General features: G+C 41.9%; 1 protein-coding gene across 1 annotated transcript in view; it reads right to left on the reverse strand.

The window, feature by feature from the left end:
* Positions 1 to 17,057: 17,057 nt before the first annotated feature.
* Positions 17,058 to 17,924, reverse strand: part of LRRIQ1 (leucine rich repeats and IQ motif containing 1) — a 175,425-nt gene continuing 174,558 nt past the window's right edge. The window contains exon 21 of the mRNA XM_047788336.1: positions 17,058 to 17,737. Coding sequence (XP_047644292.1) covers positions 17,595 to 17,737 — 143 coding nt within the window. The 3' untranslated portion in view covers positions 17,058 to 17,594. The remainder of the gene's footprint in view (positions 17,738 to 17,924) is intronic.

Here is a 17,924-nt window from a genome sequence, read left to right on the forward strand (position 1 = left end):
AATAGGCAGGCGACTAACTCCACCCCGGGTCCCCCTCCGCCCCCACCCCACCCCCATCTTCCCCTCTTCCCCGGGCAGGACGCGTCCAGGCCTAGGTTAGACAGACAGCTCCATTTCCGACAAATGCCAGCAGGGACGAGGCCACGACACCCAGAAACATTGTCGCCGCGGCAGTGGATTGGCATTTCGGAGGAGCTTGGTGAGATCGCAAAGCAGTTAACCCTCCACTCTCCGCGCCCTCCACGGCCGCCCGCCCGCCCGCACCCGGTCCCCACCCCGCCCCCACGCCGGCCACTCACTACCAGAAAGATTTAGAGCGGTCTTACTCACTGGAAAGGAAGTGTTGCTAAAAGGCTTTTATTTCATCCGTAAGTCGTGTCTGTGGAAGATCCACATTATGCCGAAGCCCAAGAAGCTAGACACGTTGGCAGCTATTAACCGGGGTGGCTGCCGTAGAGGGGCCGCGTCCGCTTTCAACCCAGGGTAGCTCGGCGTCCGGGCGCTCTCCGCGCCCAGGCACCCGGGGCCTTTGCTTTCTCTCTCGAATGCGGCGGCGTGTGGATGTGGTGGCAATGGGAGAGGGACGCCAAGCAAGAGGCATTGAAACCTTTATACCAATACCGACCTTTTTTCCCCCTCCTTCTCCCACCCCTCCCCTTGGTCCACGATTTTACCATTAGACCCAGATTTTAAGAGAAGTACCTTCTAAGGTCCCTTAGTATAGACCAAAGGGAGGCTCGTTCCACAAAGGGGTTTATGCACGAGAGAGGCCTTCAGCATGTTTTTTGTTGTTGTTGTTGTTTTTAATTATTTTACTTTTAAAGGGTTACGGTTGGCGTTTGAAAACCTCTTGCGGTAAGAGGGGCGCGCGCACAGAGCTGGGCGCACGGGGGACGCAGCGTCCCCGGGCTTGGGCTGGGCCAGGGCCTCGCTTCCAGTGGGAGGGGATGGTCACCGGGCGGGAAGCGGGCCGCTCCATGAGAGCAGGACAGTGCTGCGGGGTTGGATGCCCCGTGGGTGGCTTCGGGACTGCCTTTCGCATCGGAGAGGTCCGCGGCGTCCGAGGGAAAACGCGTTCAGGGCCTTGGGCAAGAAAAGGCCGCCGTTTGCAACAGGCCTCTTCAACTAGCAAATGTGGTAAGACTCCCACAAGGTGGGGGCTAAGACGTGCGCCCTCCATGCGAGGCCTCCGCCCGACAGCCTTTCTCGCACCGGCCGTTGCAGCGCGCGTCGCGTCTCCCCAGGCCAGCCGGGAAGCCCCGACAACGAGGCCAAGCCCAACTCCGGCGCGTCTCCGGAGGGACTCGGGAATTTCCACTTTCTGCGAGTCGAGGTCTTGGCTGACCCAGGACTCCCTGGGAGACCCTATCGAGGCCAGGGTAGGCGGCATCTGGGGAAGGAACAATCCAGGAGCGCTGCGCACATCAGAGCTGCACCTTGGCACTCACTACCCTCGAAGCAGGACAGGCACTACCCCCAGATCCTGCTGAGCGGGGCCGGTGCCGTGGCCTCGGTTCTCCCGAGGCGCTGCCCCTGGGGCGGGGAGGCGGGAGCGAGCTCGGTTCACGTGGCGCCGCGCTTGGCGGGGCCTTCAGCGCGCACTCAGGCTCTCGCGAGTTGACACTGTTCCTGAATTATATAACGTTTGCGTATGACTGCTGTCGCTCCCGAGCCAAGCCGCCGGCACCAAACACTGATGGTTAAATCTCAAGGGCATGCGGGCCAAGAAACGTTTTCAGGGACTGCGCTCTGGGAGAAAGCAGGACTGCGTCAAGGCGCGCGACCTACACGCTGGGCATCCTTGGGTGGGGGGATGGGGGTGGGGGGAAGTTGGGGGGGGGAGGTTGGGGGGGGGGCAAGGAAAAGTCGGCGAGAGGGTGCGCTGGGATATCCTGTTCAGGCTTCAGGCGGTGGAGCAAGCTGTGCGCTTCCGGAGCACTTTCTAGCTGTTCCTGGGCCGCCACGACCGGAACGTCGGAGGTTGAGTTATCCACTATGTGGGTTGATGATTTTTTTATTCTTTTCTAACCCTTTCTGTACTTTACCTTCAGATATTCTGAAAGCCTGGCTTTCTCTAACAGACACCGGGGGCGGGGGCGAGGGGGGGCGGATGAGCGAAGTGGTCAATAGGTTTTTCAAAAATTCCCAGCAGCAAGAAAAACGCCTTGCTGACTTGAGGAAATATACAAACAACTCCTAGCTGTAAACGTAGTTGTGTCGTAGAGCTCTGTCAGCTTGTTTATAAATATGCGTCTTAAGAGCCCTAAATTCCCTAAAAAACATTCGATGTATTTTAAATGAAAGACAGATGAAGCAAGCTCTAGTGTACTTGTAAACCAACAAAGGTCCAGCTCGCAGAAGCAACTACAGGAAAGCCAAGGTCGACGGCTGCCTAGAAAACCCTTTTCCACCTCACACCTTAACCCCACTTTTGATAGGAGTGGTTGAAGGGACGGGCGCAAGGTGTCACCAACCCCACTTGGTATCCCCGGAGCCTCTTGGAAACGCAGATCTGTCACACAGAATCCTGTCTGTCTGGGGACATGTAACCACATATGCCCATAACAGAGGGAACAGCTAATGGCGAACTCCCATAACGAATGCTTAATCTGCAGTTTTTGGCAAGAAGCTGGGTCTCTGGTTGCCAAGAGCCGCATTAAATGGATTCTGAGAGGTTGAGATGGAGTTTATAGTAGTGACACAGTTCTAGCCATTGGCGCATTAATACTAAATTTCAAATAATACTAATTAAAACAATAGTTAAATGCTGGAAATCACAAGAAGGGAGAAGAAATTGGAGGCTGATAGGATTGGAGGCTGTCTCAGCCTCCCTGAGATCTGCCTGATACTTTGAGGATAACCTTTTTGGAGACTGGCCACAATACTTTGATAAATACTTTCAGCTACTCGACCACGAGCCCACATGGGTCTTTCCTCTAAAGCAGGCTTTAAAAACCTGCTTCTAATCCACATTCCTTATCACAGCTCTCCCCGATTCCAACCAGTCGGCAAGTCTAGAGCCCCTGGGGCCAGTGGCCTGAGAAATCAAGGCTGGCAAGAGAAACCTAGTTTATTAAATCAGATTCTAATTGGGACTTTATCTCAGCACCGTCAGCTCATCACCCCCAGGCTACTCTTCTCTTCTTTGCTCCACCTTTAAGAGCCCTGTTCATCAGTTTCCAAACCTGGGATCTGACTCTAAATCCAGAATTCATGTTAGTCAAGAAATCTATTTAGCAGAAAGCACTTGCAGGAGGTGGTGGGAGTGTAAACGGACAGAGTTGGAGGGCCATCACTTTCTTTTAAATCCTAATAGAATTTAGGACATCTTCGGATGCCAGAACTTTCAGATTCCTGGGTGTAGCTACTGATGCTACTTCACATCTCCTTCATGGCACTGAAGCACAGTGAGTCAGGAAGGATCGTGCAGAGTCCAGAAAGCAAAAGGGCTAGGGTTAACAGGACCTACTGCAGGTTCAAGTCTCCGTCTCTTTGGAACACTTTTCTCATTCCTCTGACGCTTTCAGTGGAAAGGCTGTCTTGTGAAGTGACTCCCATATTCTGTTTTGAAGTTACACGTAACATTCCTGCAACCAGTTTGTGGTTGTTGCTGTTGTTGTTAGGTGCCAACTCCCCAAACACCCAGATTTGGGGTGTTTTTAAAATCCTCTTTATTAAATCAGTCCCCTTAGAGTCTAGAATTAAAGTAACTGCATAAATTAAAACTAGTTGAAAAGTCCCCTGGAATGACTATTTGATTCCCCCCCCACACACACGCACAAAGGTAAATTCAGATAAATCAAATTCAGATAAAGGATTGGCTGTTTGACTTACTTTACATCAAAAAAAAATTCTCACGGTCTAAAGGTCTAAAAGCTGCTTTTGATGCCTCCCTCCCCCATGAGGATATATTTTGGGAAATGAAAAATATTTTGAGTACATACATCAAAGCCGCAGTCGAAGCAGTGTGTCGACCACTCCGATTCCTTTCTTTCTCAACTTATTGAAAGAAATGCCACACTTACACAGTACTAGCGGGACTGTCAAGATAGGATTGCCAGAGTTTTCATATGAGCACTTCTTTTCTCAGTAAGAGGTTGAGACATACTAGTAAGAAAAGCTAGGAAAAATGCGTGCTGAATTAGAGGAACTATGACAAATGTAAAAAAGCTAGGGTCTGGAGAGGGGAGGGGAGGGGAGGCTGGGGGGAGAGCAAAAGATCACGAAAAAGCACTAAAATAATTGAATGTCATGTATGATGGCAAAAAGCCAGGTGGCCTCATGTTTTGTGTGTGCTCGCTGCTGTTTTCCTTCCCTGGCTTCATATTCAGCCTTCCCACAGCTCTACAGACATAACAGATACAGAAATATATTTCGCATTGAAGCAGCTCAAGAGATTTCCTTCAAAATAAAATATGTGCGCGCGCGCGCGCACACACACACACACACACACACACACACACACACACACACACACACACACACACACACTGAAGCTTTTCTTTAAAAAGTATGTCCCAGCCCAGCAGCATCTACTCTGGAAAACACACCTCCAGACTAATATATAACATCATTTTTGTGAAGATCCTGTATTTTACCTTAAAAAACAATAACTTGAATTTTAATCAGTCTTGTCAGTCTTTGGAGTATGCTGTTAAGGAAACTTTCAAGTATAATAGATTAGATTTGCCTGTGATTTCAATCATTCTCAGTGTTTTGAGATTTTTAGAAATCCACATGCTTATTCAAAGACTTCAATTGTTTTTGAATTTCAACTTGATTCAGTAACAATTTCTTACCAACCTGCCCATTTCTTAAAGAGAAAAATAGATTTAATTTCTGCTCTCCTAAAGGAACCATTTAAATGTGAAAATCTAAGAACTGTTTTCCCCATTTGCAAATATTTTGACTTATCTAACATGCCGTTGTTTACTATAGAAATGTATTTTGTTACAAATATTAAAAAATCGTAATTCAACCGCGATAATCAAATTACCTTCATTTCTCTTTATGGCTGTCGCCATTGCCTCAGAAAGTTCTGAGTACAATAAAATAAAAAGACCCTTAAAGTTAGATCTCGGCTATGACATAAACTTTCAGATTGTGCACATTAAGCTAAGTTGTATTAAATCCCTGAGCCCAGATTTCATTAGCAAATTATTGATCCTTTATCTGGAACACATCTTCCAGTGTTTTTTATATGAACTGTTTAAACTTCTTACCCAGTGTTTCCTGCTGATTAGATTTGTCTTAAAGACAGAATTTATTTTCAAAACATATGCTGTGCAAATACTTTCAGCCATTGAGCTGTGGAGTTGCAGAGAAAGACTACCTTAGCATCTCTATGTAAGATAGACGCAAAAAGACAGGGCGGGTGTTTCTCCTTTGGACTGGAATTACACAATGTGTGAAGTCCGTGGTCCTTAAACAATCTCGACCAGAGCAGGCCCAGCAGAGGCAGTCAAAGTAGTTCCAACAGGATTCCCCTCCCGCTAGACCCTAGACCCCCACCCACTGCGCCCCTCCCTCGCCCACGAAAACGGGGCTTGGGTGCCGAGGCGGTGCGCTTAGAACGCACCTCATCCTCATCGTAAGCAGCTGAAAACTATTCGTGATCTGGTTTCAGCGCTTTGCCGTAGTGCTTTATACATTCAACAGAGGGAAGAAAAACCCAAACGCGTTTCCTGCATTACTCAGGGCGGGGGAAAGGAAGGGCGAAGGGGGCCAACGCCACCCTTGGAAAAATCAATAAAGAACTTTAGAGAAAGGTCAAGATGCATATTCGCTCCTTTCTTTCCAACCTGTCCTGTCCGCCCCCAGCAACAAGAATTCCTGCTGTGAATTTTGATAAGTGAGTTGTAACCCGCTAAGTGCCTTTCGCAGAGCTGCGGGACAAAACCCTCCGCGGCGGGCAGGAGGAGAGGCGAGCGGGTGGGACGCCTCTCGTGGGTGTGCAGGCTGGTCCCGGGGCTGCGCGTGGCGCCCTGGCCGCGCGAACCCGCAGCTCGGAGCCTGCGACCCAGCCCCGCCGCCGCCGCGGTCGACCTCACGCGGGAGCTCTGCAGTCGGAAACCTGAGAAAAGGCTGTGAGTCGAGCAAACTTCCGGAGGCCAGTCGGAGCGCCCCCTTGCACGGGTGGGTCGTCACCTGGTGCGCACCTGGGGGGCAGGACCACCTTCCCGGGTCCAGGCCTGGGGGAACCTCGGGGGACCGCCCTGGAGGGTCTCTGGGGTGAGGGCTGAGTCTCCAAAGGCCGCCCGACTTGACCTCAGAGGAGGAGGCGAAGACACCTAGGACCCGGGACGACGCTGTGGTTAAGGGCGCAGATGTGCAAGAGTCTCTATGCTGAGCCGAGAGAATGAAGTTTCGCTTCTCCTGAAAACTTAAAAGAGCCTGGCCGACTACAGAAAGAAGTTAGCGGTTAACCGATTTGCTGCTAATATTTCATCAGGGGTGCTCTCCCTCCTTAAAGGCTAACTCTTGGAAAAACAACATATTTTAAGCTTTCCATCCAAATATTGATATTGGCAAATAGATCATCCAACCGTCCCCTGGTAAGGACAGGGCCTTTTTTGTTTCGCGAGTTGGCCATCAGAATTAATCCATATCACAAATTGCTGCAGATTTAGGGGATAAAGCAGAAGCCTTGTAACTCTCTTTAACAGTAGCGTGTGCGCGTGAGCGTGTAAAGCAGCGCACACTTGCCCCTTCTACCTGTCCTTCGATCGATCCCCGCTCCCTTGGGAGAAAGCCCGGCTTCAGCCTCACTGCAAGGGGGTCCTAGCGGATACATTAGATAACAGGCAATGGTACGTCTCTTCTTAAGATCTTGTTTTGCAGTAAAATTTTCTTAACCTTTACTGGACTTTTTTTTTTAAGTCCTTTTTATTCAACAAAGCTGATGCACTACCCCTAGTGGGGTGGCGCCCGCCGCCCTGGGAGACGTTGGCTAAAAAAGAATCCTTGGGACTTCAGAGGATTACGTCATTCCTCAGCTCCTGACCACAGATGCCCCGTGAACCTTCGTTACGGTGTCAGAAGAGTCGAACGCTTTCCTCTGTTCAGATTTCTGCTCTCAGAGATGACAAAACATCATGAACGCATAAGGAATAAAGTTCAGCAAGCAATTAAAATATTTACTGCTATTCTACCAAATTCGTCAGCAAGTATTTTTTCAGGTTCCAAAAAGGGAAGGAAAAAAAGAGTTGGCTTTAAATAGTTAATTTATATTAGTTTCTTTGTGAGAGTTCAACCACTTGTGCAATGCCACATATATCCGTGTATACCGAGTTATTATATATATATTTATATGCATATACACACATATATAAAATAAACATAGTTCTTAAGGAAGACTTTAATTTTAAAAAAGAACTTATTTGCAGGACATCTCTTTAATGCAGTTACTTATAGGGAATCCACATATTTCCAATAAAATTCATTTCTGATTAAAATTAATGAAATTATTTCTTTTGCCCTGTATTTGACTCACACATCCTACTTTTGGGGAGAGGGGGTTGCAGTTGTTTTTTTTTTTTTTTTTGCTGCATTAAGAGTTGTTAAATAGCTGAAATAATTAAGCAAAATCTAAGTAACTGATTATTCTGTTTTTACTCTTGCATTCTTTTTCATATTAATACAACTTTGAATTCTGTCTTAGACTTTAAAAAGAAATATAAAACTTGACTAAATAAATAAAGGAAAGAATTACTAAGGTAGTTTTTACTTTTCATGAAATTAAGTAGATCTATGGGAAATGTCTTATTTGAGCTACATGAGCGACTTTGGGCATCTTTAGCTGCTGGATCACAGTTGAGGCAAACCATATAGAATAGAAGGGCTTCTTTAAAGTATCTCATGCACCTTTTTGCTGGATCCTGTAAATCATTTTTTTAAAAATTTCCTTCAGATAGTATCTATTAAAGGTGGACCTTAATTCCATTCAATGTTTTCACCAAAGACTGAAATATAGTTATTGAACTTACAAAATTTTACAAAGCATACATCTGAGGATGGCTATTAAAGCTAAAATTCAAGAGAAATTGGGAGGCACGTATTTTTGGAGAAGGCAGAATGATGGAACTAAACAAGTGAAGACCAACATAAAGCTGCAAATTAAGGTTGAAAAAATAAATATAGGAGAAGGGAAACAAAGCTTCCTTACAATAAGGCTCTATAGAATCAAGATCTGAGGATATTTCAAGTCTATAGCATGACTTGGTTGATGAGGTAGCGGCAACAAACTTAGCTTATGTTGTGTTAACCAAAGGAAAGCCATCCAGTCGCACATCAAGAAAGATCAGGTCCTCCCTGTAAATTGTATTATGTAGAAATCTAGAGAGCTGAGAATAGCTCTGGAAGCTATTTTTACTGAGAGGAATGAACAATTTTGAGCTTTTCTAGCGTGCAGTAGGCGAATCAAAGAGGATTTGGAGACCACATCTTGGAAAGAATGGTTAAAGGAGTTGGTGATTTTTTAAGCTAAGAAAACACAGAAGCGTAAATTTATTCAATTTAGCCCCAGTGTTGAACTAAGGTGGGTTAGGTTCAATTAGAAAAGTTTTTTAATGTAAACAACGTTTTTTTTTTTTTTCTTTTTGAACAAGGACAGTTCTGACTAAATTGGGCTGATTGTCAAAGCTGCATGCTACTGGACAAGCAATGTTAGGCAGGGAAATCTGGGATGTCTGAGCCTCTTCCAAACCAGTGCTTCCGGACGATGGATTTCATGCTCACGAGAGCATCTCTGACGCTCCCTTCACACACACACACACACACACACACAAAGATATGGTACTACCAATTTCCAAATTAGGATTAATTTTCTCTTAAAAAAAAAACCCTGATGTATCATATTTGCCTTAATTGTGAGCTGAAATGAAAGATTACACTGTGAAAGCCAGTATTTTTACATCCAATGACCTGGTCTGCCTATATTCTTCTTATCTAGATAAACTCTTTCATTTCCTATTGATGGCATTTGGCTGGCTGGTTACACACAACTTCTATGATCATGTATAAGTAGGCATATGTAAACATCAATGATGCCAAAAGTGAAGTAAAGTACAAACTAGATGCACACTTGACAGGGTTTGTTTGGGTCCAGTTCTACCACCTGCTGGCTGTGCAATGCTGAGAAGGGTATGTAACTACTCTAAGATTCACCGTCATCTTCCATGTAATGGGGCTGGGAGTAGTACCTATCTCAAAGGCAAATGGGAATGAATATAAAAGGAGTTAATGCAGCCAAAGCCTTTAGGGATAGTGCCTGACCATATTATAGCCACTACATATTTACCATTATTATGATTTTTAAAATTCAGAATGGTAAAGCATTTAATAAAAAATACGGACCTAGTAGAAAAAAAAATAAAGGTGTTATGAAATGAAAGGTGATTTTAAAAACAGAAAATCCAACTATTTTAAACATGTAATTATGGGTAAGAGACAGAGGAGGGGAAAGGATGGCACAGGGGAAACAAATCTTGGTGAGAATTCTATGTCCGGAGGGCTGTGCACTAGTTTAAGGCAATGTGCTTGCCTCAAATTACTGTCCAGCAAAGCTGTAAACACAGGTATTACCTCTGACCCATTTCCCAAGATTTTTGTGACTTGGGAATCCCCCAATCTGTTATTAACTATCAATTTGTGTAACTTAAATAGAGTTACCCATTAAGGTCTCAGCTTCTTTCTCTTCTTATAAAGCCATGTATTGGGGGGAAAAGGACTATAGTGGAGTTATTTATTTATAGTGGGGTTTTGTTTTTTGTTTTGTCTTCTTAGGGCCACACCCGTGGTATATGGAGGTTCCCAGGCTAGAGGTCGAATCTGAGCTACCGCTGCTGGCCTACACCACAGCCACAGCAATGCCAGATCCGAGCCACATCTGTGACCCACACTACAGCTCAGGGCAACACCAGATCCTTAATCCACTGAGCGAGGCCAGGGATCAAGACTGCGTCCTCGTAGATGCCAATTGGGGTTCATTAACCACTGAGCCCCTACGGGAGCTCCAGAAACACAATTCTTATCAACCAAACTGTGTGGTCTCTAGGAGGCTGCTGTGGACTAAGCGTTTATGTCCTCCCCAAATTCATTATATCGACACCTTAATTCCCCATTTGAGGTGTTTGCAGCTGGGGGCTTTGGGAGGTGATTAGGCTTATATTTGGTCCCGAGAGTGGAGGCTTCATGAGGAGATGAATGTTCTTATAATGGGATGAGGAGAACAAGGTCTCTCTCCCTCCCCGTGAGGTTATGGCAAGCACATGGCCATCCGGAAACCTGGGAGAGGGCCTTCACCAAGAACCTGACTCTGAATTCAAGTCTCCAGATGTGTGAGAAATAAAGGGTGGTTTTTTAAGCCATCCAGTCTACGGTGTTCTGTTAGAGAAGCCCAAGTAGACTAGGATAGAGGTCTTCCAAATCTTTGATCCTAACCCTCCAAGGAAATGATACGAGGAATTCTAGCTTTTTCCAGCTATTGCTAGACTTAGAGGATTTGGCATAGTGCTCCTGAAGCCCTCGTGGAACCCATTCCCTGGGGAAGAACGGCTCCTTCAGGATGTCACTGATGTGTCAGTATCCTCCTGAGGAAAGCAAAGATCTCCAAAGTCTATACTTGGAAGCAACATCACTCAGATTTGAGAAACATAAGCATCTGTGAAATCAACTTTTTTTTTTTTGTCTTTTTAGGGCAGCACCCGTGGCATATGGAGGTTCCCAGGTTAGGGGTCTAATTGGAGCTGTAGCCACCGGCCTACACCACAGCCACAGCAATGCGGGATCCAAACCACGTCTGCAACCTACACCACAGCTCATGGCAACGCCGGATCCTCAACCCACTGAGCAAGGCCGGGGATCAAACTGGCAACCTCATGGTTCCTAGTTGGACTGGTTTCCGCTGCACCATGAGAGGACCTCCCTGAAATCAACTCTTAATTGATTCTGAAAGGCTGATGCCTCTGTAGGTCATTCAGTTTTCTCCCACTTAACACACATGCGCGCACACACACACACACACACACACACCAGTGCACCCATTAATCAGAGACTTTGAGATAAGCATCTTTACTGTATCATTTCATATTTGAATCAAATTAATATTTTGCCTAATCATGTCTATTTTTATTTCAAAATTACCCAGTAGTTTAAGCAATAACATTGTCTTAAAGTAGTAACACCTTCCCATTTTTGAAAACCATTACATGGCAGTTTTCCACCTAGAGACCACACATAAGACCTAAAATACATAAGCTGGACAGGTCTCAGGGTACTTTATTCAATCCTACTTCCCAATCGCATTTCCCACTAATTCCCTGTCTCTCTCACCAGGCTGTCTCAGTTCTGTCCAATAATTCAGTCTCTGAGTTGCTCCACTCTCCGTTCCCTGCACATGTTGCTGCTCTCTGCCTCCAGGTATTTATTCAGACAGTATCTGTTGTCTACAATGCTCTCCTCAATATCTATTCGTTCTTCAAGATCAATTAAATAAGTAGAATATGAAAACACTATTTCCCTGTCCATTCTTATTTGAAATGAACCTTCTCAGGCCCCAAACATTTTTTATTCCCTTTAGTATACTAAAATAAAAATTCTTTATAGAGATGTTTATTGGATCTAGATTAATACTTATATTTTACAAGTTATATTTTTGAAGATAAGAAACAAGTTTTGTTCTCAATAGAAAAAAATTGAATAAAGATTAAGAAAGAAATCCAACAAGGGCTGGAGATCTTTGTTCTAAAGAGACAACGAGCCAGTATTTTCCTTAGAAGGGAAGGCATGGGTAGTGGAGAATTGGGAGACGGAGAGTGTGAGCCAGTGTAGACAATTACCGGCATCCCCTTTGGGACCTGGTGGTGGAAATATTTTATGGATCTATTTTGGAGTATAGAGTTTTGCCTACAGAGTTGTGGTGCTGACATTGCAGCTTGTTTTCTGAAGTATATTTTTTACTTACCATATTAAAAAATAAGTTAACAAGCTATCAGAAATGTTATGCCTTTTACATTTCCAAGGTATTCTGCACAATTTCTATGGAGGAGGCTTAATACGTATGCATTTGAAGCACTGAATTCTACTTTTATCTCAATGTAAATGTTGAGAAGTCAGTTTTCAAGATTGCTTAAAGGTGTTTTTCACCATTTCATGGAACTAAATAAAATATGCAGAATTGACCCAATGTTTGGTTTAACTTTGGGAGATTGGTCTGGAAAGATTATCTGTCAAGTTAGTCGCCATTTATCCAGTGCTGGTGATACCCAAGGGGCTGAGCCAGGGGCTTCTCATCTACTTCGTCAGATTTGGTCTCATAGTATTTTATGGGTTATAATCTTAATTTACTGGTAAACAAGCAGGCTCATAGACTTTGCTGCTTGTTCAAGGTGACACAGTAGAATTAGGATTAGAACACAGTATAGTTAGATGACCAAAAAATATATTCTTTTCCCTTTCTTCCATATGTCTCATATCAAAATGTGTACTGAGAAGAACAAAATTGTGTTGAATTCCTGCTTAGTTCTATGTATTAAATTGACTTACTCTAAGCATTGGTTTCATTTTGAAGTTAACAGAAAGTCCATAGTTTTACCAAATTGGAAAGATCCACCCAACTATGTCTTCTTATAAGACACTTTACCAATCAGCCTCTCCTGAGAGAGAATCTGGAATAACTGTGGGAGGAGACCTCATATCCACATTAAAAAGCAACGCAATAAAGACAGCACTTATTTGACTTGGGATGTTTAAGCTATACATTATTCATTGTTATACAAGTATAGATATCCAATCAGAAATCCTCTTATTTTTAGACCTTTTTATTTTTCTGTAAGGCAGGTAATTTTAGAGGCTAGTAGAGCTGAAGTGTTCTCCTGTACGATAATGCTCTTATAATTCCATTGGATTAAAAAAATGTATTGGATATCTTGGGTTGAATAAAATACATTAATTTTACCAATTTCTTTTTATATTTGTAACGTGGCTACTAGAAAGATTAAAATTACGTATGTGTCTCCCATATATATTTGTATTGTATAATGCTGATCTAGACCAATTCTATGAAAATTCTAAAACGAGTTCAAAAATTCCTAGTATAGCCTTTCCAGGAGAAAATAACTTTTCAGAAATTCCAATGATATATTTATTTTAAAAAAGTTTTACACTTACCTAGTTACCAGCAGTCGATTCATTCAGGCCTCCATAAGGGAAGTGTGGACTGGAAGTGATTTCTCGCCTTTGCTTTTACGATTTAAAAGTAGTCAAAACAAGACCTCCTAAAATGCAGAGATGCTACACAGGTTACACTCCATCATAGTAAACATAAAACTATTGTAATACTAATTCAATTGGTTCACTTCTCTCTAAAGCCTCATAAAAAGGGTCCGCCTTTCTAGTACCCTGGTCACTTACTGTCCAAAAGCGCAGATGACACGCACCAGGGACGCCCTCACTCTAACCTCCCAAGGCTAAAGCAGACGTGACCAACTGTGGCACTCCTTGCTGCCTCTTACCTCCTTCCTCACTCAGTTCAAAAGCGTTCTCACGACTCCTTCCTACTGGTGGCCATTCCAGATCCACTAGAGAAGGCTCTGCCCTTAAGTGCTGGCAGGGATACAAGTTACAAGTGAAAAAATCACATGGTATCTTTGACTTCGATTTTTGACTTCAGTAAAATTTGGGATCCTAGAGACAGTACATGAACTGCATGATATTTGGAGGGAAGAAAGCATGGTGGTCAAGTTGTATTATATAGAAATATGTTATAAACACACTCTATTTGGTATTTACTAATACATCATATTCATGTATACAACTGTTACTGGCCTTTATGGTTTAGGTCTTAGATTAAAACTGGATTTATAATACAATAAAACACCAAATATAACATGGCTCCGACTAAGAGATCCCATCTATGCCACAGTTTAGAGCACGCCATTTGGGAGTTCCCGTCATGGCGCAGGGGAAACGAATCCGACTAGGAATCATGAGGTTGCGGGTTCGATTCCTGGCCTTGCTCAGTGGGTTAAGGATCCAGCTTTGCCGTGAGCTGTGGTGTAGGTCACAGACGTGGTTTGGATCTGGTGTTGCTGTGGCTCTGGTGCAGGCTGGCAGCAACAACTCCAATTGGACCCCTAGCCTGGGAACCTCCATATGCCATGGGTGTGGCCCTATAAAGACAAAAGACCAAAAAAAAAAAAGCATGCCATTTGAAATATTAATAGCTATATATATGTAAAGCCTGATAGAACATGGACTACAAAGTGTGTGCGAATTCTATTTCTTACCACCAGTAACATACAACTTGACTTTATAATATGGTCTCATTAAAATCTAATAAAAATACATACACACTATATGAGAGTTAAATTAATACAATTGTGCCATCTTAAAAAGTTTAAAACCACAATGAGGGATATCTTTCCTTTTTATTTAATAACATTCACCATATTCAGCAAAATCAAAGTTCCCTTTTCTTATAAACTAGGATTTTTTTGTACCCTGTTTTGTAGTCACTATCTTTTATCTACTTGGTACCAATTATTTTCTGCATCAATAAACCCTACCTAAGTTATCTTATAGAATAGTTTTCAGCTCAGTGGTACATAACAGAAACACCGTGTTCAATGTATGTATAACAATCTTCTCTAGTACTCACATTAAAAAGTTTAAAACCAGATGTTATAATGATACATTTTATTTAGGCCAAAGTACTATTGTTTTAACACAAGCAATACCAAATTATTTGGCAACTATGCATTCTTTTTTCACACTAAATGTGTGAATTCTGCTGTGCATTTTATACTTACATCATATCTCAATTTGGGCCCAGTGGCTGATATTTTGAACAGCATAGATCTGGATTATAGTTCTTTATCTCCTGGAAAGAGGCCTTCTCTGAATCTCACAAACATTAATAACAAAAACAGCTCCATTGAGGTAGGCAAAAGTATCATGATTGATAATGGACTTCACCCTATACTGAAACTGTATGATAAGTAATTAGAATAGGAATGATTAGTAACACGTTAGAAATTAGCTTTGACAACTAATATTCCATAGAAAGGTCAAGGGTCCGCTTCTAAATTAAAGCATGTTCACTAGATAAACTCACTTGCTCCCAGAACAGCCATGAAAATCATAAATCCTGATGGTGAATAATTTCCTGGCCTCTAGAGATAATGGAAACTGCATTTGGTAGGAGACGTGTGAGTGCGGTAGCACCAACTAATATATGAGCGCAATAATACATTAGGATTTAGAATGCTCCCCACAGTACCTACCAAGATCTCCTACGATGCACTGTGTGCACAAAGGTGTGTAGGCAGACTGCATCTGGGGAGGGCCATGTCTCTATAAACGAATACCGTTAACCCTCCCATCAAGACATTCTGGAATCTCCAAACATCCTATCAGATCTTTCGTGATCAGTGATTCACTTTCCCATTCTTCTTAGAAGTGACGGCTCATGACCACTGTATGATAGCACTGGGGGAGGTCGCCAGGCAGGAAGGTGAGATCTGAGTTGGGAGGGGGTTGGGCACAGGACATTGGGCGCGTGAAAGAACAAAATGCCCTCTTGAGATGTCCGTTTGAATAGTACCCTGCCTAGGGCCATCACTGCCAATTCAAAATTCAGTCAACTAAGTGAGAGTGTAAGCTCATATTTTTACCAGCCCAAATCCTAAAGTCGAATATTTGCCTTAATGTCTCATCAAGGAAACAGGAGAACGAATATCTCTTCTTTCGATTTCTTTTCAGGTTTTACTCCATTTTTAAAATTAAAATTTTAATTAAAATTTAAAATTTATTCAATTTAAAAATTTACCTTTTCTATCTTTGAAAACACAAATGAGCTAGTGTCAAAAATGATACATTTGAAAGATTTTTAAAGTGATCACTTTAAGACTGGACACAATAAACAGCACTACAAAGAACATCCAAAATAACTCCATAATTAGGAAACTATTTTATTGGCATATGTATCAATCATCACCTACAAATTTAAGGAGTGTCAACACCGATTATCTCCCTCAAAATTAATATTATGAAACAGTTACACAGATAACAGAAGAAGGAAACTATAGATTCAATTATTTTAGGCCCTAAAACAGTTTAATCATAAGTATCTCACTTCTCATACCAGCCTTTCCACTTCATTGATTTGCACATACGAACCATAAAACCTCATCAGATTTAATGTGGTTTTTCTCCTGCTGGGTTCACAATAAGCTAAAATATTTTCCATCATTACATTATGTTGGTTTGTGGATGCTGTTACTAAAAAGATGACATAACATCATGTTCAGAAAACAACTGTTGTACATGAAGCTTACTTTCCAAAGCCTCAATTTCTAGGCCACAGCATATGAATCTGTGTTTTCTTTATTGACTGACAGCTCAAGGCTCATTAACATTTCCATCTCAAGCTAAAAGAGATTTACAGGTCTGAAATGTAATAGAACTCCAAAAGTAGACGGTGGATGCAAACTAAATAAATGCATCTCTAAATCTGCTTAGTCATCCTCAAACAAAATATTTCAATAAAGAGTAGGAAAAGCAAAACAAAAACTAAACAAAAGTTCACTGGATCCTACTACACAGCCAACCACCGGAAAGTTACAGGAGAACTTAGCTTTGTGAAAAAAGCTCCAGAGGAGCAGAGTTAAAGATCCTAAGGAGCTTTAAAGCTAAAGGCAGCATTTTGCACATTATCTTTACTAAGATATCACAGAACATTTACCACGCAATAGTAAGAGTTTAATAAAACTCATCTGTAATTTTAGAAAATATATAAACATTATGAAATTATAAGACTGGGCTTTGAAAAGTTGAAAATACTTTTAAAGATTTTAAGGCACTTTAAAAATTAAAATAATAGAGTATTTTTGAGTGAGAAGAATAATTTTAATGAACCAGAAGGAGCATCTTACCCTTTGTAAACAATAAGAATGGAACTTTACAGATAAAATATACAATTCATTAAATTGATAAATATTTACATTTATGTCATTTAACTTTAAATAGAATGTATATTTTCTAAACGTAACATAATAAAACATATATTTCCTAACTTAACTATTTAAGATGATAAGGTAAAAAAAGGCTATTTTCATTGTCCATTCTGAATGGTGTATCAACTTATCTTTGAAATATCCAATTATAATAATCTGGTCAGACAAAATTTACTAATATACTAATGACCCATTAGTACTATAAACAGATCAATTAAATAAAGCTATATTCTCTTATATTTATTGCATTAAAATTTACTATTGGTCACAAAACCCATCTATAGTACATGTGTTAAAGAAACTTTAAACAGAGAAAGACATTGAATATGCAAATTCCATTACAATATTTCAAGAATTAGTTCCTGGAAGCCATTCCACACGAACGCAGGAATAACAGCAAAACTGTATTTCACAGATGGAAAATAAGCCCATCAGAAAACAAAATTGTGAAGTACGTACTATAATACAAATTAAATACCGTACTCTAAAACCTTGTATCCAATTGGTAACATGACCGGATATCCACAGATCTCTTGAAAAGAAACCGTGTGCCATGTGTTTTGAATGCTGAAGCTTGAAGGATTAGTTTGAAGTTTTCGCTTTCTTTTTGCCACTTCCCCATCCACCACTGAGTTGTACAGGGTTGTCACGGAATGACATACGTTCTTTCTTAGAAGGTCTTGTGTTTGTCATCATTGGTGCAAGTACTCCCTTAATTGAACAACCTAGACAGTGATATTAAATGTACACTTTCACTTAACTTGAGCCAAGTCAAATTATATTTAAAAGCAAAGAACTGTATTTATCAGTCACAGGCATTTTAGAATTACATGAGCTTTGTGTTCTAAAAAGGTATGTTTGTTCCATTTGTTTGCAAGATGATATGATCAAAGTTTAGTATAAAATATATTT

Source organism: Phacochoerus africanus, chromosome 7 (genome assembly GCF_016906955.1).
Source record: "Phacochoerus africanus isolate WHEZ1 chromosome 7, ROS_Pafr_v1, whole genome shotgun sequence".
NCBI lineage: Eukaryota > Metazoa > Chordata > Mammalia > Artiodactyla > Suidae > Phacochoerus > Phacochoerus africanus.